The sequence below is a fragment of the Ursus americanus genome, chromosome 23 (genome assembly GCF_024610735.1).
Source record: "Ursus americanus isolate L20-20 chromosome 23, mUrsAme1.1.p, whole genome shotgun sequence".
Taxonomy (NCBI): domain Eukaryota; kingdom Metazoa; phylum Chordata; class Mammalia; order Carnivora; family Ursidae; genus Ursus; species Ursus americanus.
Window position 1 is genome coordinate 41663969 of NC_142149.1, and position 24998 is coordinate 41688966.

The 24998-nt window shown below is 36.5% G+C and overlaps 1 protein-coding gene across 2 annotated transcripts in view; it reads right to left on the reverse strand.

Annotated features, from left to right (window-relative positions):
* Positions 1–24998, reverse strand: part of SSH2 (slingshot protein phosphatase 2) — a 240628-nt gene that overhangs the window by 120167 nt on the left and 95463 nt on the right. For both annotated transcript variants that reach the window (XM_045773222.2, XM_045773220.2), the window contains one exon: positions 24901–24944. In XM_045773222.2, coding sequence (XP_045629178.2) covers positions 24901–24944 — 44 coding nt within the window. The remainder of the gene's footprint in view (positions 1–24900; positions 24945–24998) is intronic.

A 24998-nucleotide genomic window follows, 5' to 3' on the forward strand; every position in this document is an offset into this window, starting at 1 on the left:
AGCACCTGGGTGAGTCAGTCAGTTGAGCGTCCAACTCTTGATCTCAGCTCAGGTCTTGATCTGAGGGTCATGAGTTCAAGCCCTACACTGGGCTCCATGCCCACGGTGGTGGGGGGGGCGGCGGGAAGTTTACAGGATAAATGAATGAACAGAGAAAACTCTCCATGGGAGGTGATATGACATAAGACTTTAAAGGATGAATGGAATGTTACTAGACAGAAGAATGATGGGAAAGGGCATTCTAGAATGGGGGTAGGAAAGGCATTAGTTAGAGTGAAAATATATTAAGTTTGAATGAGTTCAGTGCTGTATGATTTCAGCAAGTCACTAATCTCTTTGGGTCTCAGCTTCCTCATCTGAAAAATGGACAATAATTCCCTGGGACTGTTAGTAAGATTAAATGAGATAATAAATATAAAGCATTAATTTGGTGCTTGAAGGCAAATATAAGTTAGCTTTGAGAGGATAAAAGGCATGTTTAGGGAAAAGCGCATAGTTCCTTAAGGCCTGAATAAAGGGTATAAGGTTGAGTGGCAGTAGGTAAAGCTGGAAGGTTGAACTGGGGTCAGTTTTTAAAAAATGCCATACCAAAGTCTAGACCATTCTATAGGCAATGGAGAATAATGGGAGACTTTAAGTTGGAAAGTGACATGAAAAAGTCTGAGTCATGCCTGAAGGTAGGTGAAGGATGTATCAGCATGAGGAACAGTTAGAGGCAAAGATCATGTTAGGAAGCAATAATTCAAGCAAGAAAAGGGCCTAGACTAAGGCTGTGGCAGAACCTATTAGCAAAAAAGGAAAAGTCTGAGATAAAAACATATATGTATATTTTATGTAACCCCTTCTGCCCTTGATTCTATAAATGCAGAATTAAAGTCCTTTATAAAGCTATTAACACAAATCCTGCCACTAAAAGAAACTCTGTATTATCTTATGCAAGCTTTTAAAATTTGATTAAAATAAGTTTTGCCAAATGGTAGTGAATACCCAGATAATAAAGCCTGTAGTATCATCACAGAATAAAAGGATCAGTCTGTCCAAATCCACCTTAAACCTGATGCTTACTGTTCTTACTTGGATATTTGTTCAACAAGTTATTTTCATGGTGAGTGGGGGGGGTGTGAAATAGATGAAGGGGATTAAGAGTGCACTTATTGTGATGAACACCAAGTAATATACAGAATTGTTGAATCATTATATTGTATACCTGAAACTAATAGAACACTGTACATTAATTATACTGGAGTTAAAAAAATTATTTTCACTAATTTAAAATGGTTTTGTCTGTACTAAGTCCTTGTTTTAGTCTATAACCTTGTCATATTTGTTCTCTCATCAGTAAGAGGTTAGGAGGTAGAAGTGATAGACTTAGGGATTTATTGACTATGCAGGCATCGGGTGGAGTCAGGGATAAATATGAAGTTTCTGGCTTAAACTAGTAAGTGGATTGTGGGTCCTTAAGAAGAAGAGGAAAAAACTTCGTAAGAGAAATAAATTTCATAAATATAATAAAGACAATCAGAAGACATACAAGAGATTGGAGGCAGTTAGAAATAAGCATTTAAAGCTCAAAAAAGAGATCTGAGGTGAATACATAAATTCGAAAGTTCTTGGCACATGGCCATGAAGAATGGGGTGGATGAGCTCACCAAAGAACAACATACAGAGCAGAGAATGGGAAGCCATCGGGATTCTTGAAATTTTATGCAAAATTAAGTTGTATGTACACATTTTTCTTTTGAAAAGGTCTAGTGTTTTAACTGTCTTTTCAAATGATTCCATGTTCCCTGAAAGGTTGAAAATGTTGCTCTAAAGTAAAAGAGAGGTAAGGATGATTTCTAGGGAAAAATTAACTTTTAAGAGATAAACAGGGGAAGACTTGCTGGTGAAACCAATTGGGAGGCTATGGGCAGAGTCCACAAGGGGAACCAGCAAAGAATGATAAGAAAGCCAAAGGAGGTGAAAACTGCAGAGGAGAAAGGTCTATAGTGCCATTTAAGATGGCAACCAAAAAGTATTCACTGGCAATCTTAACAAGAGCAGCAGTTTGAGTGGTAGAAGGGGTAAAAGCTAGATTTCACGGGTTGAAGAGTGAATGCGAGTGGACAAAGGATGCAGTAAATACAGACTATCCTTTCAAGAAATCAAAATAAAATTGCAGTTTGAGATGAAAGCAAGGTTATGGAATGATATTTTAAATTATATTTCAATTTCTTTTAGTTTGATAAAGACCCAACCACACTGATAAGGTGAGAGAAACAAGCCAGTTGAGAGAGGTAAAATATATATTTAACCCAATGACAAAGGAGGACATTGTCACAATAATTGATCTTGTTATGCAAACATTTTTAGCTTAAAGGATGTAATATTTATAGAGTCTAAACTCTAAGAAACTATTAGAATGTTTTAAGACTATTAGAATATTTTGCTGATTCACACTTTCCAAGTATTCACACACTTGAACCTCAAGGATCCATATCAAGTTGGCTTGTCATTTTCCAGAAATTTCTTGAGTGACAGAGAAATGTAATTGTGTATGTGTGTGTGTGTGAGTGAATCTCAACCAATCTCTTAGTTTACATTATTATTGCAATGCTGCTAAGTAATCCCGACCTTCTCAATTCCAGGTCAGTTCCTAAACTCCACAGGACAACCCTATCTGCACGCTATATGGCATTTAGAGTTCAATACATCCCCAAATAAACCACAGTACATATAAAAAACCAAACAGTATGTGTGGGGGAGGGAGAATTCAGTTAATAAGCTTTGCATGGTAGAATCTGGCACTCTAAAAATTGAGCTTTTGCATGGTTACTTTACCTCAATTAAGGGACTTGGAATTTCATATGTAACTTCTAGCCAACAGGTTATTTAAAACAACAACAACAACAATGACGACGACCATTTTCTCTTCTCAAACACAGATAAAATCTCCAACTTAAAAAAAAAGTAACATAGATGAACTTCCTATTGGCATAATAGTTTTACATGTAATTATTTGCAATCTTCCCAAACATGCCTTTCTTATCTTCTACATGGCCTATATTTTCCTGTTCCAGAGGAGATAAATATTTTATGTGGCTAAAGATGTAGCAGCAATACATATGTAAGTGTAATGTGTGTGTAATGTATATATGCTAGAGCATTCTTTTTATAGAAAGCCCAAAGTTTGGTTTACTTACAATTAAGACATTTGGCATTCTATACAATTCATATACCAACCTATCTAAGACAATCACCATTTAACTCAGTTGGACATTAAAAGTGATTTCATTGATTATATGTTCCAGCTGTTAAGAGGGATAGTTAAGCAAAACAAAACAAAACGATAAAACTTTTCCTGCAGGGTATATTTTATTTGAAAAAGGCTTTAACCTTAAAATCAACTGCTTTTATTCCCCAAACCCCAAGGAACTAGGCTGTAATGATTTTGAAGGTTTCTGAAATATGTACTGTGAAGATTTATTCATTATGGACAAAAAATTATGATCCTAGTTTTAGAATCAGTTTATAATGATAAAAAGGAAAAACAGTAAAAATAATACTAATAGTTACTACTCTTTGCGTGCCTATTACTGTGATAGGCACTTAACCTTCATGTTCTATGAAAATTCTTAAGAAAAACCGTAAAATATTTTGTTTCTATTACAGAGTTGAGGAAATGGGCTCAAAGAGCCTAAATATCTTTGCCAAAGCCTGAAAATGGATGAAAAGTATGGTTTTTTATTCATTACTTTTATAGAAAGTTACTGAGTACTTTCTATGTGCCAGAATTCAAAGATACGATCATGAACAAGATAGAAATTCTTTCTGTCTTTAATCAGTGGTAAGTGGTAAGAAGAGACAACTAGTAATATGTAACAACAGTGGAGGAAGTGTTGTAAAAGGGAAGCAGACAGTTCTGTCAGCATGAAGTGAGAATTTTTCTACTGAAGAGTATGGATTGTTGTTAAGCAAAGATGGCTCATAACCAATCATGTGTTTTAAACAGTTTCTAAATTTCCTGACCTTTTGTTTGGCGTTTCAGCAGAACAGCTGTTTTAGGGCTGGGCTAGGTAATCAATAACAGATCCTTTCTTCTCTCTCCAAATGACTGCTTGGCTTGGGGAAATTCCCAGTGAATAATTAACACCAGAATACTCTGCCAGTTATGTTTATTAATATATTTCTTCTGCATCAGGATAGTGGAATAGTAGTCAGAGAAGCAAGGAGATGAGTCTCTGCTTAATATTCATTGAAAGAATAAAACAATCCCTTTGAATAGGGATTTCCAAATAGCATCCAATAGCTGTGACTTTAAGTTATCATACGGGCTGAATCAGATTTCAACTACTAACCCAGAGATGGGAAGCTCCCGTTTCTAATTCAATACTAGATCTGTACTAAGTAAGAATTTTATTGGTCTGTCAGCTTTTCTTCTTGTTTTTCCTCTGTAAATTATCTTAACACTATATGACATAAAGGATGTCAGTCAAAACACAGAGTTAGAGAAATTAGGCTGTGAGTTTGTGAAACTAAAATGGAAAAAAATTTAGACAAGTACTAGTGAAAGTAGCACCAACTTACATCTTGCTGTAATATTGGGTGCTTAATATTTGGTAAGGCTTTCCCATACACTATTTTGCTTTTTCAACAGACCTAGGCAGATGTTAATCCTCATTTTACAGGTAAGGGAACTGAGGCTTAGCATAGTAAGAGGTGAGACAGAACTAAAATTAGGTCTTCCTACTCTTAGTTCACTGCTCTTTCCCTCTATTACACTGCTGGATACCCATACTTTCTTTGATGACCCTTTTGTATATCTAAAAAGAAAATCAAATAACTGTAGACTTAGAGTCTTATCTAACTTGACAGAATGGCTTAAACAAACTAATTATTATAGAAATAATATTACAATGAGGATAGAAAAACAATAACGTAGTCCAATTCCCTGCCATTACATAGGTATGATAGAAATTGTATGCCTGTAATTTATATACATTTATATATGTTTCTGCTTCAATCCAATTTAAAGAACAGATGCTGCTCTGGGATAAATTTTTACTTTTACCTGGGAAATTTTTGTTTTTCAGAAATCTTGTTCTGAAGATAAAAATAAGGCAAACATTTTGAAGTGTCTTTTCAGAAGACTAATATTCTGTAAATACTAATATTCAACATACTAGTTCTAGTAAATGCTCTTTAATTTCACTTTTTAAAAATTGTCCATCAGAGAGTTTACGGCATCTTCTAAGATAATTAAATATGCATGCTGAAGTGACATGTAATTTGATAATGATGGCAATCTGAGTTCATTTGGGTTATCATAGGAAATCTTTCTGTAGGATCTATTTCCTTTAAAATATATTTAAAACTAAACATACACATAGGTGACATATATATATGTCACCTGTGTGGGAGTGTGTATATATATATATATAGTTTCCTTACCCTGAAATATATACCTATGTGTGTATGTATGCATGTGTACACACACACACACACACACACACGCAAGCACACATGTATATATGTTTCAGGGTAAAAAAAATCATGTATATCAGGAGTTCCCACAGTTTATACTGTTTAAATCCATAAGCACAAGAATATCAGAAGATAAAAAAAGCTTGATCTTATACTGAACTCAGCAGTTCTGAATTAAGTATTCAGAATAAGACTTTCCTAATAGCCTCTTATCCTTTCATCCAAAACAAATAACTTGTAGTGAACAAGAAGGAAAGTATATTAACTTTATTAATTTTTTAAAGTTCCCCGAATATTTCCTGAAGGAAGATGAGATTCTAATTTTGGGGGTTGGAAGAGGAGGGTAGAGAAGTGGGGAAGAAGGAAAAGGCAAATCTTTGGTTCTTATTTGTAAGCTGTTTTTTAAGTGAAGTTACACCTTTCATTCATTGGGAAAATCATTTTGGGAGAAGGTAATAGTGCTATAAAAAGTTAATCATCCAGTCATGAATTACTTTTAAAGCTACAAGATGCTTATTGCTGTACAAGCTTCCCTAGTTTCAATTCATACATTTATCATTAATTTATTCATAATTTAACAATTAGGTAATGCATGTCAGGGGTTGGCCTGGATCTTGGGAATGCAAAAACAAGGAATGCTTGGGGGCTGAGAGCCTAAAGGGGAAACAAACAAGAGTGTGAAAACTGAAGTCCTTTCCTAGAGAAAGATCTGTGAATTATTATGAACTCACATTGCTAATTTCATTCATCAAATTAATATAGAACAGAATTACAAAATTCAACATAGTTTTAAAAGCAGGACTAACAACAAATTCACTAAAAATTTTTTTCATGAGTGAGTGGAACTATCCTGTGAATATGTCTTTAAAAAATATATGTATATATATAGTTCTCTTTTATTTGTATGTTCTGCTTTTTTTTTGTTGTTGTTGATGGGAAGAAAAGAAAGTCCTTAATATAGTGGCTCTCCTATCCTGGATTTATGCCTTCAAACTCATTCCCTGAGTTTCCTTGGCCATATTTTTTGTCTGTAGGATAGGGCTTCATCCGAGAGAGAGAGAGAGAGAGAGAGAGAGAGAGAGAGAATGTGCAAGCGCACGTGTGGGCGAGGGGGGAGGGGCATAGGGAGAGGGAGGGAAAGTCCCAAGCCAATTCATCACTGAGAGTGGAGCCTGAGTGCTCCACATGTGGGTACAATACTTGGAAAGCTTTCATTGCTTGGTTCTTAATGAGCATAGCCCTCTATAGAAACAGTTTGAAATTGATGGTGAATCCTTTGTTATTAAGGACTGTGCTTTAGGGCATGCCTCCTAGAAGTATTTTCCTAGTCTCCTGTAAGGAAGGTCTTGAGACCTATTCACCTCACAGGTCCTAGGTAAATCAAAAGTATCAGAGGAGGGACACCTGGGTGGTACAGTCGGTTGGGCGTGGGACTCTTGGTTTCAGCTGGGGTCTTGGTCTCAGCATCATGGAATCGAGCCCCACCAAACAATGAAAGCTTTCCAGGTAATAGCTACTATTGTGAAAGACACTCCGGTTGTGTTCTATAGACCCACCATAGAAACATCTAGTTGATAATAAAAGATCACTCTAATTTGGTTCATTTCCAATTTGAGAACCAATAATTCTTTTGCCTATCAGCCTTATGACCTTGGCTTTAAAATCTCTAAGGCCTGGTTTGTGGTCTTTTCCCCGCACCTTTTGGACCTTGATGGGATGGACAGACCCTGACACAAGAAGTTGCAGCCCACTTAGCTGAAGAGGCACATGAGGATTGTCATGTGGTTGCCATGGAGGTATTGTACCCACATGTGGAGCACTGCAGATAATAACAGTGGCTGTGGCTTCAACTCTCTCTTACAGCTCCTTGACAATGCCGTTTTAAAAGGATTAACTTTAAAAAGAATATTTGTATAGCACTTTGCTATTACTGAAAGACTTTTTTTAATTCAAAAAAGTACAGAAACCTCATACTGGATAGTGGAATGAGGATGTGGAGAAAGGGGAACCCTCTTACACTGTTGGTGGGAATGCAAGTTGGTACAGCCACTCTGGAAAACAGTATGGAGGTTCCTCAAGATGTTAAAAATAGAGCTACCCTACAACCCAGCAATGGCACTACTAGGTATCTACCCCAAAGATACAGATGTAGTGAAAAGAAGGGGCACATGCACCCCAATGTTCATAGCAGCGATGTCCACAATAGCCAAACTGTGGAAGGAGCCGAGATGCCCTTCAACAGACGGATGGATAAAGAAGATGTGGTATATATATATATAATGGAATATTATTCAGCTATCAGAAAGGATGAATACCCACCATTTGCAAACACATGGATGGAACTGGAGGGGATTATGCTAAGTGAAGTAAGTCAAGCAGAGAAAGACAATTATCATATGGTTTCACTCATATGTGGAACATAAGCAATAGCACAGAGGACCATAAGGGAAGGGAGGGAAATCTGAAGGGCATGAAATCAGAGAGGGAGATGAACTAAGAAAGACTATGGGCCCCGGTAAACAAACTGAGGGTTTCAGAGGAGAGGGGGGTGGGTATTAAGGAGGGCACATGTTGTGACGTGCACTGGTTGTTATACGTAACACCCAGTGAATCATTGAACACTACATCAAAAACTAATGATGTACTGTATGGTGACTAACATGACATAATTAAAAAAAAATAATAAATAAATAAATAAGTAAATAAAAGAAAAAAAGAAAAAAGTACAGAAACCTCATATTGGATGGAGATGAAAATTAAAAATTCATTGCTATAATCATTGTTTAATTATTTTATTAATTATGATAATTATTTAATCATTAGATCTTTTAACTTTACAGCATCTACCTAGTTCTTATAGGGAGATGCCCCTTGGTTTTAGTAGTTAGCACATATATACTTGTTAGGTATTGAGAATTATTTTGCTAGAGGCATAATCATACATTTTTAACTGCTAGACCTTCCTGATTAAAGCCTCAAAATTTACCTATAAAATATAATTCTATATTTGTCAATTATTTCTCAATAAAACTAAAAAAGAATACTACTCAAGGACAATCTAATAATGTATAGTAGAGTGGAATGCTGAAAAAGCACAATTCCCTGGCACCTGTGTTCATTTTAACAAAGAGTAAGAATGGAGGGGTGCCTGGGTGGCACAGCTGTTAAGCGTCGGCATGATCCCGGCGTTATGGGATTGGGACCCACATCAGGCTCCTCTGCTAGAAGCCTGCTTCTTCCTCTCCCACTCCCCCTTCTTGTGTTCCCTCTCTCGCTGGCTGTCTCTTTCTCTGTCAAATAAATAAATAAAATCTTAAAAAAAAAAAGAGTAAGAATGGAAAAAGAATCTTGCACTCACTAATCCTTGTCTTTAGAAAATTTGAATCTCATTATGAACACTTCGTTCTACAGTTACTGGTTGATCTGAAGGGTCTGTATGTTAGAGGCCATGTTGCCACACCATTCTCTGTCTTGTAGTCTGTCCAGCTTGCCAGGGAGAAGGGACGGCAAGTAGGAAATATATTCTTTCAACTGCTCCTCAAGAGTTTTTTTTTTTTTTTTAATTTTTTTTAAAGGTTCAATTTATTTATTTGAGAGAGAGGGAGAGAGAGAGAGCACAAGCAGGGGGAGGGGCAGAGGGAGAGAGAGAAGCAGGTTCCTTGCTGAGCAGGGAGCCCGATGCGGGGCTCGATCCCAGGAGCCTGAGATCATGACCTGAGCTGAAGGCAGATGCTTCCTTTCACCTCCTGAGCCACCCAGGCGCTCCTCCTCAAGAGTTCTTGACTGTCAGCTCTTTCCTCTACCTGTGAAACAGTCTCTTTCCTCTTCTGATATGATTATACTGTTGTTCTTCCCATTTGCCCTTTCCTCAGGAGGAAAAAAAAATACTGCATCGATGAAGAGATTATTTGTTCTAATGCTTTACAGTTTTTTTTGATGAGAACTGAATTATGGAATGTATAATGCTTTGAATGGTAGGGAAACTGCAGAGGCCACTCGCACAGCTGCCTACATCTACGTCTTATCTCCCCTCTAGTGGAGGAATTCTGCCTCAGAATTTTTCACTCTGGAATAGAGAATTTCTGCCAAATATTGGTACTGGTAATGGGAGAAAAAGTCCAGTTGAAAAGAAAATCTCTTATTCACTCGTTTCCAGGATGTAGTCCACAGGAATCTACAGTCAAAAGTCATGTAGCTAAAAAGATTTTGTTACTACTAAATAATTATGAGTGATAGGTATTTTTTCTTTTTTATTGTGGTAAAATACACAAAAATTATGATCTTAACCATTTTTAAAAAAGATTTGAGAGAGCGTGTAAACATGAGAGAGGGAGAGCAGGAGCGGGGGGGGGGGAGGGGAGGGGTACAGGGATTCTCCCTTCAATTCTTTTAGTTTTTGCTTCATACATTTTGATGGTTTTTCTTTTCTTTTCTTTTTTAAGATTTTATTTATTTATTTGACAGAGATAGAGACAGCCAGCGAGAGAGGGAACACAAGCAGGGGGAGTGGGAGAGGAAGAAGCAGGCTCATAGCGGAGGAGCCTGATGTGGGGCTTGATCCCAGAATGCCGGGATCACACCCTGAGCCGAAGGCAGACGCTTAACCGCTGTGCCACCCAGGCGCCCCAAAGATTTTTTTTTTATTTATTTGACAGAGACAGAGACAGCCAGCGAGAGAGGGAACACAAGCAGGGGGAGTTGGAGAGGAAGAAGCAGGCCCATAGCAGAGGAGCCTGATGTGGGGCTCGATCCCAGAACGCTGGGATCACGCCCTGAGCCAAAGGCAGACGCTTAACCGCTGTGCCACCCAGGCGCCCCTTGATGGTTTTTCATTAGGTACATAGAGGTTTATAACTGTTACGTCTTCTTGCTGTATGGAATCTTTTTTAAAAATTGAAGTGTAATTAACATGTGTTATATTAGTTCCTGTACAATATAATAATTCAATAATTCTATATATTTACATAAGAAAACAACTTTTCTAAAACTTAGTTTGGAAGAATCAAGAATTGAGGGGAAATTTACATTTTTGTTGCTTTTGTTGTTAATGCCATGAAGAATAATATCTGGAAAAAAAGTAAAATTATTTACCTAGCTTTAAAAGATACACCTAATTTCATCATAGCTGCAATAATTAGATTTGCTTTTTAAACCAGATTTAAAAAAAAATGTCTTTCATAGCTACCAGAAGCAGAACATGCCAGATAAATGTAAAATATCTGTGAATACATTCTTCAGAAACAAAGAATACTTCAGTGAAATGAGAATTCTCACTCTTCTCAAGAAACTAGGAAAAGAGCCAATGTGAATGTACTTAATGCCAGAGAATTATATGCTTAAAAATGGTTAACAGGGCAAATGTTATGTTATATATATTTTTTCACAATTAAAATAAATACATTCTTTTAAAAAAAAGTGTTCACTTAACAATTTAAAGGAGCAACTCCATACAGTGGCGGAACTCAACAGAATGAGAGGACAGCTCACTACACCCTCTGCTGGCCATACCCAAATGTTTACAAACAGTTGATAGTTCTCTGGATTACAAGAATAACCTGCATGATGGGAGGCAGAGATTCAAACTTCAGAAGGGTCAATAGCAAAAGATGTATGGCTTCAATGTGATCAGATAGAACCAATTTTTAATGTATGGAAAGTTCTATGTTTGTAAGCAAACAAATCACACACACACATACTGTTACAAGTTCAATAAATATTCAATTACTCTGTGAAATGTAAATATCATCATTCTATTTCTTAAAACAGAAAAGCAAGGTGATAGAGCATTTTACAATCAAATGGCTCAGGAAAAAAATTCCTTGTATTTGCAGCTTTCATCAGCTCAGATTTCCTACCTTGTTTCTTTTTTTATTTAAGTACAATACTCTTATTCTCTAGGATAATATATTCTTTAACTAGAACATATCCTGAGGTGGAAGTATATCTGTCCTTTTCTCATGGGTAATGTAGTATATTTATTGTTATTATGAATTTAAATCCATACTAAAATTATTTCACCAAATAAACTGAAATTAAATGAAGACATATCCCAAAAGCACAAATAATAGAGCAAATACAAGATTAAAAAAACCTAATGAGGTACCAAAGACTAAGATTTGGAGAAAAGATCTGGCCACCAATTCAATGAATTAGTTAACACAGTGCCATTGTGAAACTATACACAAAGAGATGCCCTGATTCTGCTTTCTTTCAACTGTCCTCAAGAGGTCTCCACTTGACTACTGCACCGTTATTTTACATGTTCAAAGGTAAACTCAAACAAGTTCTTTTTTTTTTTAACCACATCATTTTTAGTAGAGATATCAACACTTTTATTTTCATTTATTCATTCAACATTCACTCAAGCATTTACTAAGTGCCAACTACATGCTAATTGCTGTAGATACTGAGATAAAAGGCATAGCCCCTATCTTCATGCTGTTGTCAGATGGGGAGGAGATTGCCCACCTCTAGCCATTTGCCTGCAACAGCTTCCTGAATAGTTTTCTTGCCTCCTTTCACACTGTTTAACACTGCCATACTCTTCTGGCAATCATGTCATTCTTCTAGACAAAGATCAATCAAATAAAAACTCTGCTTTTAAGATACAATTATCTTCTTATTGTCCCTAAAACACATTAGCACCTACTTCCAGACTTCTTAGATATCTTTCCACTCTCTCCATCCTCCTATATTTGGAATGCTCTCTTTCTGTTCTACCTAAATCCCATTCATTCAAGATCCAGCTCTTCCGAGAGATTTCCCAAGATTCCTTTGGCCCACAATGCTCTCTATCCCATCTGCTGCACACTTTGTTTTCATTGCTAGGTCTGAAGTACCTTGGGGGAAGTAACATGTTTTCAAAGGTGAAGAACTTTCTCAGTAGATGGTGAGTAATTTTTTATGTCTATCAATGACTAAAAAAGAAGATACCAGGCTTAAAAACATGAGAGGCTTTGGGTTGAACATGAAAAATATGAAAAATAACTTCCCAGGGGCACTTGGCTGGCTCAGTCAGTGGAGCATGTAACTCTTGATTTCAGGGTCGTGAGTTCAAGCACCACGCTGGGCACAGAGCTTGCTTAAAAAAAAAAAAAAGAAAAGAAAAAAGAAAAAGAAAAATAACTTCACATTGATTAATTTAAAAGAAAAGGGTCAGTACTTCCAGCTCCCGTTATTTTGGATTCCTCCACAGGGCAAGAGATTCCTACTGGTCTTATTTTGGATATAACTGGCTCCCCACTAATAGCTATGAAACCTTAGAAGTCACCTTCTGGAGGTGGGATCAAGATGGTAAAGCAAGAAGATAGTGAGCTCACCTCCTCCCACACATGAAGGAGATCCACTGACTAACTTTATGGTGCGTGCTGGAGAAGCAGTGACCTGTTGTAATGTTCTCTGGAGACAGAATCACTGGCGGGCACTTATTTTTTACTTCCCTTCTACCTGGTTTTCCTGGCCATAGCAGGTGCCATTTCTGACACTCTCCATCTACTGTGCTAGCACCGCCAGCCCCATCCAACCTGCCCATCTAGCCCCTCCCAAGTGGATCCCTGATCCACCACATCCCACAGACACAGGCACACTCAGTCAGCACCACAGCCATTCGTAAGTGCTCCTGCCTTGAAGGGCCAGCCCTGCACCTAGAAGGCTTGCAACAGTCACAGCCAAACACAGCAGTCAGCTGTGCCAGAGAGCTGCCCAGCCTACCAGCATGCTTATGGCTATTGTGGCTACCCCACAACAGGAAGGTGTATACAGCCCACACAAGAAACACCCCTGAGGGACCTGCCTCAGGTGATCAGGGGTGTTTGTGCTACTGGGCCCCACAGGGTGACTTCTGCATAAAGCCAGTCTTTCAAAGCTGGTACATGTAACTGATCTAATACATAAAAACAAATAGAGAGTTAGGTAAAATAAAAAGACAGGAATATGTTCCAAAAGAAAGAATATGATAAAATCTCAGAAAAAGAACTAAACAAGATGGAAATAAACAATCTACCAGATAAAGTTCAAAGTAATGGTCATAAAAAAGCTCAAGGAACACAGGAGAAGAATGCATGAACACAGCAAGAATTTCAACAAAGAAACAGAAAATATAAAAAGAACCAATTACAGCTGAAGAGTTCAATTACTAAAATGAAAAATACACTAGAGGGAATCAACAGCAGATCAGAATGTAGAAGAATGGATCAGTGATCTGGAAGACAGGGTAATGGAAATCACCCGATCAGAAGAGCAAAAAGAAAAAAGAATTAAAAAAAAAAAAGATTTTGTTTATTTGACAGAGAAAGACACAGTGAGAGAGGGAACACAAGCAGGGGGAGTGGGAGAGGGAGAAGCAGGCTTCCTGCTGAGCAGGGAGCCCGATCCGGGGCTCGATCCCAGGACCCTGGGATCATGACCTGAGCCAAAGGCAGACGCTTAACAACTGAGCCACCCAGGCGCCCTGAAAAAAGAATTTTTAAAAATGAGGCTAGTTTAAGGGACATCAAGCATACAAACACTTGCATCATAGGGCTCCCAAAAGGAGAAAAGAGGGAGAGAAAGGGACAGAAAAACTATCTGAAGAAATAATTGCTGAAAACTTCCCTAACCTGGTGAAGGAAACAGACATCCAAGTCCAGGAAGCAAAAAGAGTCCCCAGTAAGATGAACCCAAAGAGACCCACACCAACACACATTATCATCCAAGCATCATCAGTTAAAGATAAAGAGAGAATCTTAAAAGCAGCAAGAGAAAAAACAACTACCAATGTACAAAGGAACTCCCATAAGACTATCAGTTGATTTGTTAGCAGAAACTTAACAGGCTAGAAGAGAGTAGCATAATATATTCAAGATGCTAAAAGGAAAAAACTTCCAACCAAGAATACTCCACCCAACAAGGTTATCACTCAGACTTAAAGGAGAGATAAGGAATTTCCCAGAAAAGCAGAAGACAAAGGAGTTCATCAACACCAAACTGGCCCTATAATAAATATTAAAGAGACTTCTTTAAATGGAAAAGAAAAGTACATAACTAGAACTAAGAAAATTATGAAAGAAAAAAAATCTCATTGGTAAAAGTAAACATATAGGAAAGGTGGTGGATCAACCACCTAAATAGCTAGTATGAAGGTTAAAATACAAAATTAGCAAAATCATCCATATCTACAATTAGTCAAAGAATACACAAAATAATAAGATGTAAAATATGACATCAAAAACATAAAACATGGGGAGGGAGGAAGTAACGATGTAGTGCTTTTAGAATGTGTTTGAACTGAAGCAATAATTGACTTAAAATAGGTGGCTATATAGGTAGGATGTTATATATGAACCTCATGGTAACCACAAACCAAATACCTATAATAGATACCAAAATAAATAAATAAATAAATAAATAAATAAATAAATAAATAGAAAGGAAAATGTAACACTAGGGAGGGTCACCAAATCCCAAGGGAAAAGAACACCCAACATAGCAGCACCTAAATAAATAAAGCAAATATTAACAGACATAAAAGAAGAAACAGACAGTAATACAATAAAGTAGGGAACTTTAACACCCCACTTTCATCAATGGATAGATCATTCAGACAGAAAATCAACGAGAAAACATTGGCCTTAAATCACTCATTAGCCCAGATGAACTTCATAAATATCTGTAGAACATTCCATCTAAAATAGCAGAATAGATTTTTTTTTTCAAGTACACGTGGAATATTCTCCAGCATAAATCACGTTAGGTCACAAAATAAGTCTCAATGAATTTAAGAAGACTGAAATCATATCACACATCTTTTCCAACCACAACACTATGAAACTACAAATCAATTACAAGAAGAAAACTGGGAAAAACATAAACACGTGGAGGCTGAAAAACATGCTATTAAACAACCAATGGATCAATGAAGAAATTGAGAGGAAATAAAAAAGTACTTAGAGACAAATGAAAATAAAAACACAACAGTCCAAAATCTGTGGAACAAACCAAAGGTAGTTCTCAAAGGGAAGTTGATAGCAATATAGGTCCACCTCAAGAGACAAGAAAAATCTCAAGACAACAATGTAACATCACACCCAAAGGACTAGAGAAAGAACAAAGCCCAAAGTTAGTTCAAGGAAGGAAATAATCAGAGTGAAAATAAATGACATAGAGACTAAAGTAAAAAAAAGAAAACATCAACATAAGTAGGAGGCAGTTCTTTGAAAAAAGAAACAAAATTGATGAGCTTTTAGTCAGACTCAGCAAGAAAAAGAGAGGAACCAAATAAATAAAATCAGAAATCAAAGAGAAGTTACAACTGATACTACAGAAATACAAAGAATCATAAGAAACTAGTACAAACAATTATATGACAACAAATGGGACACCTAGAAAAAGAGATAAATTCCTAGACACAATCTTTCAAGACTGAATCAAAAAGAAATAGAAAATCTGAGTAGACTGATGACTAGTAATGAAATTGAACCTGTAATCAAAGAATTCCCAATAAACAAAAGTCCAGGACCAGATAACTTCACGGGTGAATTCTACCAAAAATTTATGGAAGAGTTAATACCTATCCTTCTCAAACTATTCCAGAAAACGAAAGAGGAAGGAATGCTTCCAAAATCATTCTATAAGACCAGCATTACCCTAATACCAAAACCCAAAGACATCGCAAAAAAAGAAAATTACAAGCCATTATCCCTGATGAATATAGATGCAAAAATCCTCAACAAAATATTAGCAAATTCAATTCAATGATACATTAAAAAAATCATACACCATAACCAAGTGGGATTTATTCTGAGGATGCAAGGATGGTTCAATATCCACAAATCAACCAATATGATACACCACATTAACAAAAAGAAGGATATAAACCAGATAACCATGTCGATAAATGCTGAAAAAGCATTTGATAAATTTCAATATCATTTATGAAAAAACTCTTAACAAAGTGGGTATAGAGGGCACATACTTCAACACAATAAAGGCCACATATGACAAACCCACAGCTACCACCATATCTGATGGTGAAAAGCTGAAAGCTTTTCCTCTAAGATCAGGAATAAGATAAGAATGCCCACTCTTGCCACTATTATTCAACATAGTATTAGACACAGTGATCAGACAAGAAAAAGAAACAAAAGACATCCGAATTGGAAAGGAAGAGGTAAAACTGTCACTATTCGCAGTTTGAATGGTACTATGTATAGAAAACCCTAAAGACTCCACCAAAAAATTATTAGAATAAATTAATTCAGTAAAGTTGCCAGATATGAACTCCGTATACATAAATCTGTTCCATTTTTATACACTAATAATGAACTGTCAGAGAGTGAAATTAAGAGAACAATTTCATTTACAATTGTATTAATAAGAATAACATACCTAGGGATAAATTTAACCAAGGAGGTGAAAGACCTATACTCTGAAAAATATAAGACACTGATGAAAGAAATTAAAGTTGACAAAAACTAAGTGGAAAGATAAACTATGCTCATGGACTGGAAGAATTAAGATTGTTAAAAGGTCCACACCACTCAAAGCAATCTACAGATTCACCACAATCTCTATCAAAATACGAATAGAAAATTTTCACAGAACTAGAACAAGTAATCCTAAAATTTGTATGGAACCACAAAAGGCTCTGATAGCCAAATCAATCTTGAGAAAGAACAAAGCTGAGGTATAACACTCCCTGATGTCAAACTATACTACAAAGCTATAGTAATCCAAACAGTAATGACACTGGCATAAAAACAGGCACATAGTTCAATGGAACAGAGTAGAGTCTAGAAATAAACTCACCATTATACAATTAATCTTTGACAAAGGAGGCAAGAATATATATTAGAAAAAAGACAGTCTCTTTAATAAATAGTACCAGGAAAACTGGACAGCTTACATAACAAAACTGGACAAATTTTTACACCACATACAAAAATAAACTCAAAACAGATTGAACACCTAAATGTGAGACCTGATAACTTAAAACTCCTGGAAGAAAACATAGGCAGTAAGCTCTTGGACACTGGTGTCAGCAATATTTTTTTGGATCTGTCTCCTCAGACAGGGCAATAAAAGCAAAAATAAACAAATGGGGCTGTATCAAACTGAAACGTTCTTGCATAGGGAAGGAAAACATCAACAAAATGAAAGGCAACTTACTGAATGGGAAAAGATATTTGCAAATGACATAATTAATAAAGGGCTAATATCCAATATATATAAAAACCAAACAATTCAATTTGAAAATGGACAAAGGACCTGAATTTACATTTTTCCAAGAAGATACATAGATGGACAACAAACATATGAAAAGATACTCAATATGACTCATCATCAGGGAAATGCAAATCAAAACCACGAAATATCAGCTCACACCTGTCAGAATGGCTAGTATCCAAAACACAAGAAATAACAAGTATTGGTAAAGATGTGCAGGAAAGGGACTTGTGCAGTGTTGGTGGGAATGCAAAACAGTGTAGCCACTATGGAAAATAGTACGGAGGTTCCTCAGAAAATTAAAAATAGAACTACCATATGATCCAGCAATTCCACTTCTGGGCATTTATCTGAAAAACACAGTAACACGAATTCGAAAAGATATATACATCCCTATGTTCACTGCAGCATTATTTAAAATAGCCAAGATATGGAAGGAAACTAGGTGTCCATTAATAGATGACTGGGTAAAGAAGATGTGGTAAGTATATATATATACACGTATGTATGTATATATGTACACACACACACACACACGACAGAATATGTGAACTATTACTGAGCCATAAAAAAGAATGAAATCTTGCTTTTTGTGACATGGATGAAACGAGGGAGTATTATGTTAAGTGAAATAAGTTAGAGAAAGATAAATACTGTATGATTTCACTTATATGTGAAATCTAAAAAACAAAATGAGTGAACAACAAAACAGAAACAGACTCATAGATACAGGGAACAATCTGTTGGTTGCCAGAGGGGAAGGATTGTGGGGATGGGTGAAATAGGGGAAACAGACTTCCAGTTATAAAATAAATAAGACACGGGATGCAATGTATAAACAGTACAGGGGACAGAGATAATACTGCAACAACTTGTGTGGTGACAGGTAGTACATAGATTTATCACGGTGATTACTTTGTAATGTACATAAATGTTGAATCACTATGTTGTACAACTGAAAGTAATATAATATTGTATGTTGACTATAATAAAATTTAAAAAGTCACCTTCTTTACAGACCACCATTCTATTCCATTAAAATCTCCCTGTAAAAATGAAAAAGAAAAAAAAAAAAATCTCCCTGTAGAATTCACTCACGGTGTTTGCACTTCTAAAGTCAATAAAACACAATGGGGAAAAAAAGACAAAAAAAAATTTGAAACAAACAAAAATTGGTAACAAATATTATATGTATTGCTTGACTTGACTGGGGACAATATAAAAACTGTCCTGTGTGGTTTAAATATTCATTTGCCTTTTTAAAAAAATAGCACAATTTCTGGATCTTTGAAGCCATATTATTGTACAATACTATAAATTTCTGACCTTACAAACAATTTCCTAAAGGTCATTCCTTTTCTCTTTACTTTATACAATTCTTAGCTTAGAGTTGGTACACACAGGAATAAAAGAACTCTATTAATTAAGAATAATTAAAATGCTTATTTTCTAAATTTAGATCTAAAGTACTTTGTTTCCTATCACCACTATTCACCTTAAAAAAGATGTCTTGGGATTTCAGAGATTTCAGTGGTATATTTCTTTTGTTCATTTTTATTTATTGTCTTATAATTTTATTAGTTAACTCATATGAGAGAGCCATTTATAGGTCAAATTGTTGAATATTGAATGCTGTATGGTTTAGTCTTATACTCACCTTCCTGGTTGTTCCCAATTAAGCAAAGTGGGTTACAACACAATCAGCAAAGCAATGAGTTCACAAACATGCACAAGGAAGACTGGCATTAAATGTGTCATCCATTTAGCTTTTTTACCAAAAAAAAAATATACAACCGGATTTTTAGCTCTGTGATCATGTTATCTTTTTATGCTTATCTTTTGAGAAAGACAAAGTATTGGCAGAATTGTCATAAAAAGGGGCCAATGTAGCATGAATACATTGTTTTTTAACTACAGTAAAATGTATATAACATAAAATTTGCCATCTTAACTATTTGTAAGTGTGTATTAAGTACATTCCCACTGTTGAGCAACTATTACCACCATTCCCCTCTAGAACTTTTTTCTCTTCCAAAACTTTAACCCTATACCCATTAAACAATAACTCCATTCTCTTCTTCCCCCAGCCCCTGGCAATCAACATTCTATTTTCTATCTCTGAGAATCTGACTACTGTAGGTACCTTGTGTAAGTGGAAACATACAATATGTATTATTTGGTGACTGGCTTATTTCACTTAGCATAATGTCCTCAAGGTTTATCCATGTTGTAACATGTGTCAGAATTTCCATCCTTTTTAAGGCTGAGTAATATTCCATTATATGTATATACCATAATTTGTTCATCCATTTATCTGCCAGTGGACACTTGGGTTGCTTCCATCTTTTGGCTATTGTGAATAACGTTGCTATGAACATGGGTGTACAAATTTCTCAAGACTCTGCTTTTGATTGTTTTGGGTATATAACCAGAAGTGGAATTGCTAGATCATATGGTAATTATATTTTCAGTTTTTTGAGGACCTGCTATACTGTGCCATTTTACATTCTCACCAACAGTGCACAAGGGTTTCAATTTCTTCATATCCTCACTAATACTTGTTATCTTCTGTTTTTTGGATAGTGGCCATCCTGATGAGTGTGGTGATATATCTCACTGTAGTTTTGATTTGCATTTCCCTAATGATTAGTGACACTGAACATCTTTTCATGTACTTATTGGTCATTTGCATATCTTCTTTGGAGAAATGTTCTTTACCCATTTTTTAATTGAGTTATTCAAAGGTTAATTTTATGTGTCAACTTGGCTGGGCCACAAATTCCTGCGCCCAGAAATTTGGTTAAACATTATTCTGGGGGTGTCTTTGAAGGTGTTTCTGGATGAGATTAACAGTTCAATAAGTAGACTGAGTAAAACAGATGGCCCTTCCCAATGTAGGTAGGCTACACCATTCCATTGAAAGCCACTGAAGGCCTGAATAGAACAAAAGGCTGAGCAAGGAAGAATTTGCTCCCTCTGCCTGTCTTTGAGCTATGACATCAGTCTTTTCCTGATCAGGCTCAGGCTCAGACTGGAGGTTAGACCATCAGCTCTCCAGGGTCTCCAACTTGCAGATCTTGGGGACTTCCCAGCTTCCATAATTGGGCGAACCAATTCCTTATACTAAATCTATCCACATATTTCCTACTTTCTCTGGAAAACTCAAATACAGATTTTGGTACTGAGAAGTGGGGTGCTGCTATACTGAATACCTAAAAATGTGGAAGTGGCTTTGGAATTGGGTAATGCCTAGAGGCTAGAAGAATTCTGAGGTGCCTGCTTGAAAAAGGTAAGATTGTCATGAAGGGAGTGTTAATGGCAATTCTGGTGAGAGCGCAGAAAGAAAAGAGGAGGGCTGGCAAAAAAGCCTTCCATCTTCTTAAAGAATACATCATAATCATAAACAAAATGTTGATAGAAATACGGGCAGTAACGTCCATTCTGATGAGGTCTCAGATGGAAATAAGGAACATGTTATTGGATAACAGAGAAAAAGCAATACTTGTTATAAAGTACAAAAGAACTTCGCTGAATTATGTTCATGTTCTAGTGTTCTGTGAAACGTATAACTTGTGAGTGACGGAATTAGATATCTAAGCTCAGGAGATTTTTAATCAAAGCACTGAAGGAACAGCTTCTTTTCCTTCCAACTGTAAATAGTAAAATATGAGAAGAGAGAAATGAATTGAAGAAGAAGTTGTTAAGCAAAATGAAACAGAACTTAGAGATGTGGAAAATTCCCTATGTTGTAGAAAAATGAGAAAGCATGTTCAGAAGAAAGGGTGTGGTGATTAAAGTGGGTGTGAACCATGGACCTCTCCACAGCCATCTCCACAGAAGCTAGGAATAGAGATGGGATTTATACTAGCAGAAACACTGCCAGCTGGGACTGAAGGAAGCAAAGAAAACAAGATGGAATGAAGGAAAGCTGTGAATATACATTATCCGTCAAGAAAAGGGAATAAGGATCCCAAAGGCGATTCAGAGATCATCAGGACTGCTACTCCAAACACAGACCTAGAATGCAAGGGCTGAGGGGCAAAACTGCCTTTATGCTGGTTCTGCTGCCCAGCACAGTGTCAGATAGATGGGTCCTTGCAGAATGACAGATGGGTGGCACTTCAAGGGAGCCAAAGGTGCAGGGCTGCCCTGCTGAACCATGGAGATGACACCACCACTCCAGTGGGTCTTGAAGGCAGGACAACTGCCCCAGTGGGTCCCCAGTGCAAAGTATCAAACCAAAGAGTGTTATTATTGAGCCTTAAGATCTAATGGAATTTGCCTTGCTAACTTTTGGATTAACTTAGGGCCTGTCACCTCTTCTTTCTCTCATATTTTCCTTTTTGGAATGGGAACGTTTTTCTAAGCTTATCTTACCACTGTGTCTTGAAGCACATAACTTACCTGGTTTCAGAGGTTCATAGCTGGAGAGAAATTCTGCCTCTAATCTCACCTGATACAGATATTTTTTAAAAAAGATTTTACTAATTTGAGAGAGAGAGAGCATGAGAGACCACAAGCAGGGGGAGGGGCAAAGGGAGAGGGAGAAACAGACTCTCCACTGAGCAGGAAGCCTGATATGGGGCTCCATCCCAGGACCGTGGGACCATGACCTGAGCCGAAGGCAGATGCTTAACTAACTGAGCCACCCGGCGGCCCATGATTTAGATGAGATATTTAGATGAGACTTTGGACTTCAGACTTCGGAGTTGATGCCAAAATGAGTTAAGACTTTTGGGGTTACTGGGATGGAATGAAAATATTTTTTATGTGAGAAGGGTATGAATTGGGGGGCCAGGGTGGAATGTTATGAATTGAATATTTGTGTGCCCCCCCCCATCCATATGTTGAAGCCCTAACCCCTAATGTGATGGTATTTAGAGATGGGAGCCTTTGGGAGGAAATTAGGGTTGGATGATGTCATGATGATATCACGGGGCTCCCATGACAGGATTCATGTCTACATATGAAGAAGAGACCACGGCATCCTCTCTCACACAACCGTATGAGGACACAGCAAGAACACAGCTGTCTGAAAGCCAGGAAGAAAGCTCTCACCAGGAACCAAATCTGCCAGCACATTGATTTTGGATTTCCTTGCCCACAGAATTGTAAGAAATAAATTCCTGTTGTTTAAGCCACTCAGTCTATCGTATTTTATTATAGGACCCTGAGCTGAATAAGACAGGCTGTTCTTCTTCTATTGTGTTTGAGTTGTAAGAGTTCTTTATATATTCTGGACATTGACCCCTTATCAGCTATATGATTTGTAAAACTTTTGATGTAGACTAATTTATCTATTTTTGTTGTTGCCTGTGAACATCGGTTTTTAAAGACTTCATAGTTTGGGCTAATTATATTAAATGATTACTTTTAACCTAAGGCTTTCCCAATAAATGGCATTTGGTTAAAATAAGAGATAATTAGTGCAACATCTTTTTTATTATGTGGAATTGGCATTAGTTTTAAATATAATGCTGTTTACTATTCAATTCTCTACAACGCACCACAATTGAGCCCGCGAACTGAAAAGATGAGTTCAGGGAGGCTCAGTGAAATGGTGCTAACTCACTGCTGGTTTATTCTGTGGTAAGTGATGGGGATGCAGAATAATCTGTAGTAGTCAGGCACACACAAAAAATCAATCTCTTACAGACCATCTAGCTGTAGATGCTGCATTATATATAAGGTGCATTACTGGCACTTAAAAGAAGTTTCTTTGCTTTGACTCAGACTAAAGCAATTAGATTTAGAAGGAGCCTGGGAAACATACTAAATGTAAGAAATTACAACAGGCAAGTAAATTTTAAAAAACGGGTGCTACCAGGTTTTTCTTCATTCCTTCTTGGTATAAATGATCCTTTTCTTTTAAACAGAAGATGCCTACAAAAACACTCTGCTAGTCCTATTAATGATTTATTGCCAACAACTTTAAAAACAGTGGTCTTTATGGTTCTTAATGGCTTGACAATTCAGGACTGTGAATGAGAGTAAACTTGCATTGCCTCATCATTATGTAATTTTTGGAACAACAATTATCCCAGTAGATGCCAAGTCAATATGTAAAGCTTGAAGTTAACCCAACGATCTTTACATCTGGCCTAGTAGAAAATTCAGAATCTTTTGGAATCCTCTTTTCACTCTAATGGGAATAAGGTTATGGTGCCTCTGGTGATCATTCAGCTAAATTTTTTTTCTGGGTTTCTATCTCTAAGCGCTATGCAAAAGAATTACGCTTCACTGTCAGATGTTCCCCAAGAGAGAGTGAGAAATTAAGCTTCAAGCCAAATTTTTCATGTTAACCAAGACAGGAAAAATACTGTCAATAAACCTCAGTTATTGATGAAAAGGAACTATTTTTATATAAACTTGTAGTTTACAAGAGTGGTATACAGCAACAAACACTTCATAATTCATTATTAAGGAAGCATTCTCTTTAGCCAGGTTCTCCACACTGAGCATGCTTCTTGTACACTTCCTCTGTATCATACAGAACGGTTCATGCGATTGTGTTCAGAGGATACAAGTTTGGTAGCATTTAAATGGCCATCCTGAACTTACCAGAACTGTATCTTGAGGAAAAAAGTTGATTTATAAAACCATTTAAAGGAGATAACAAAAATATTTATATACTTCCTAAATATCTCACAGAATCTTTTTCTTTTTTCTTTTAATGACAGCAGATATTGGTACCCTTTTAACAATACGCCCACTACTCTGTGAGTATTCATTGTATTTGAAGGACTGGGTAAGTTACTCAGTATATCCTTTGTATTTAGGAAGTGAAATATTGACCAATCTATAAGAATTTAAATATCTATCAAAATGAATGATAAACCTAAGTACAAAACTGAAGGCTGAAATGTTCAGTTGATATTTTCCTAAAAGGTAATGAAAATTTACTTTTTTATTATTCAAGATAGTTCTCTAGACTTGGGTAAAAGTTGGGCCAATATTGGCATACCTGCACTTTCTTAAAGCAATCTACCATTTTATGTATGTATGTATGTATGTATGTATGTATGTATGTATAATTGACATACAACATTATATGAGTTTCATGTGTACAACATAATGCAATCTACCATTTTAAATCTCTGAGTCAGTAACTGGATTCTTAAGAGACCAATTAAGCTTCTTGGGAAACCAGGATAAGCTAATCTGAAAAGACTAAGAAAGAATTAGAGAAAAAACATTAACTACAGAAATGCTATAGAATATAATGAACAAACATACCTCCGGGGCTGTGACCGGCATTCCTCCTCCCCACTGTCTGCCTCCTGCATAGACAGGAAAATGATAAAAAAAATAAATTTAAAATCTGAGGTCTCATA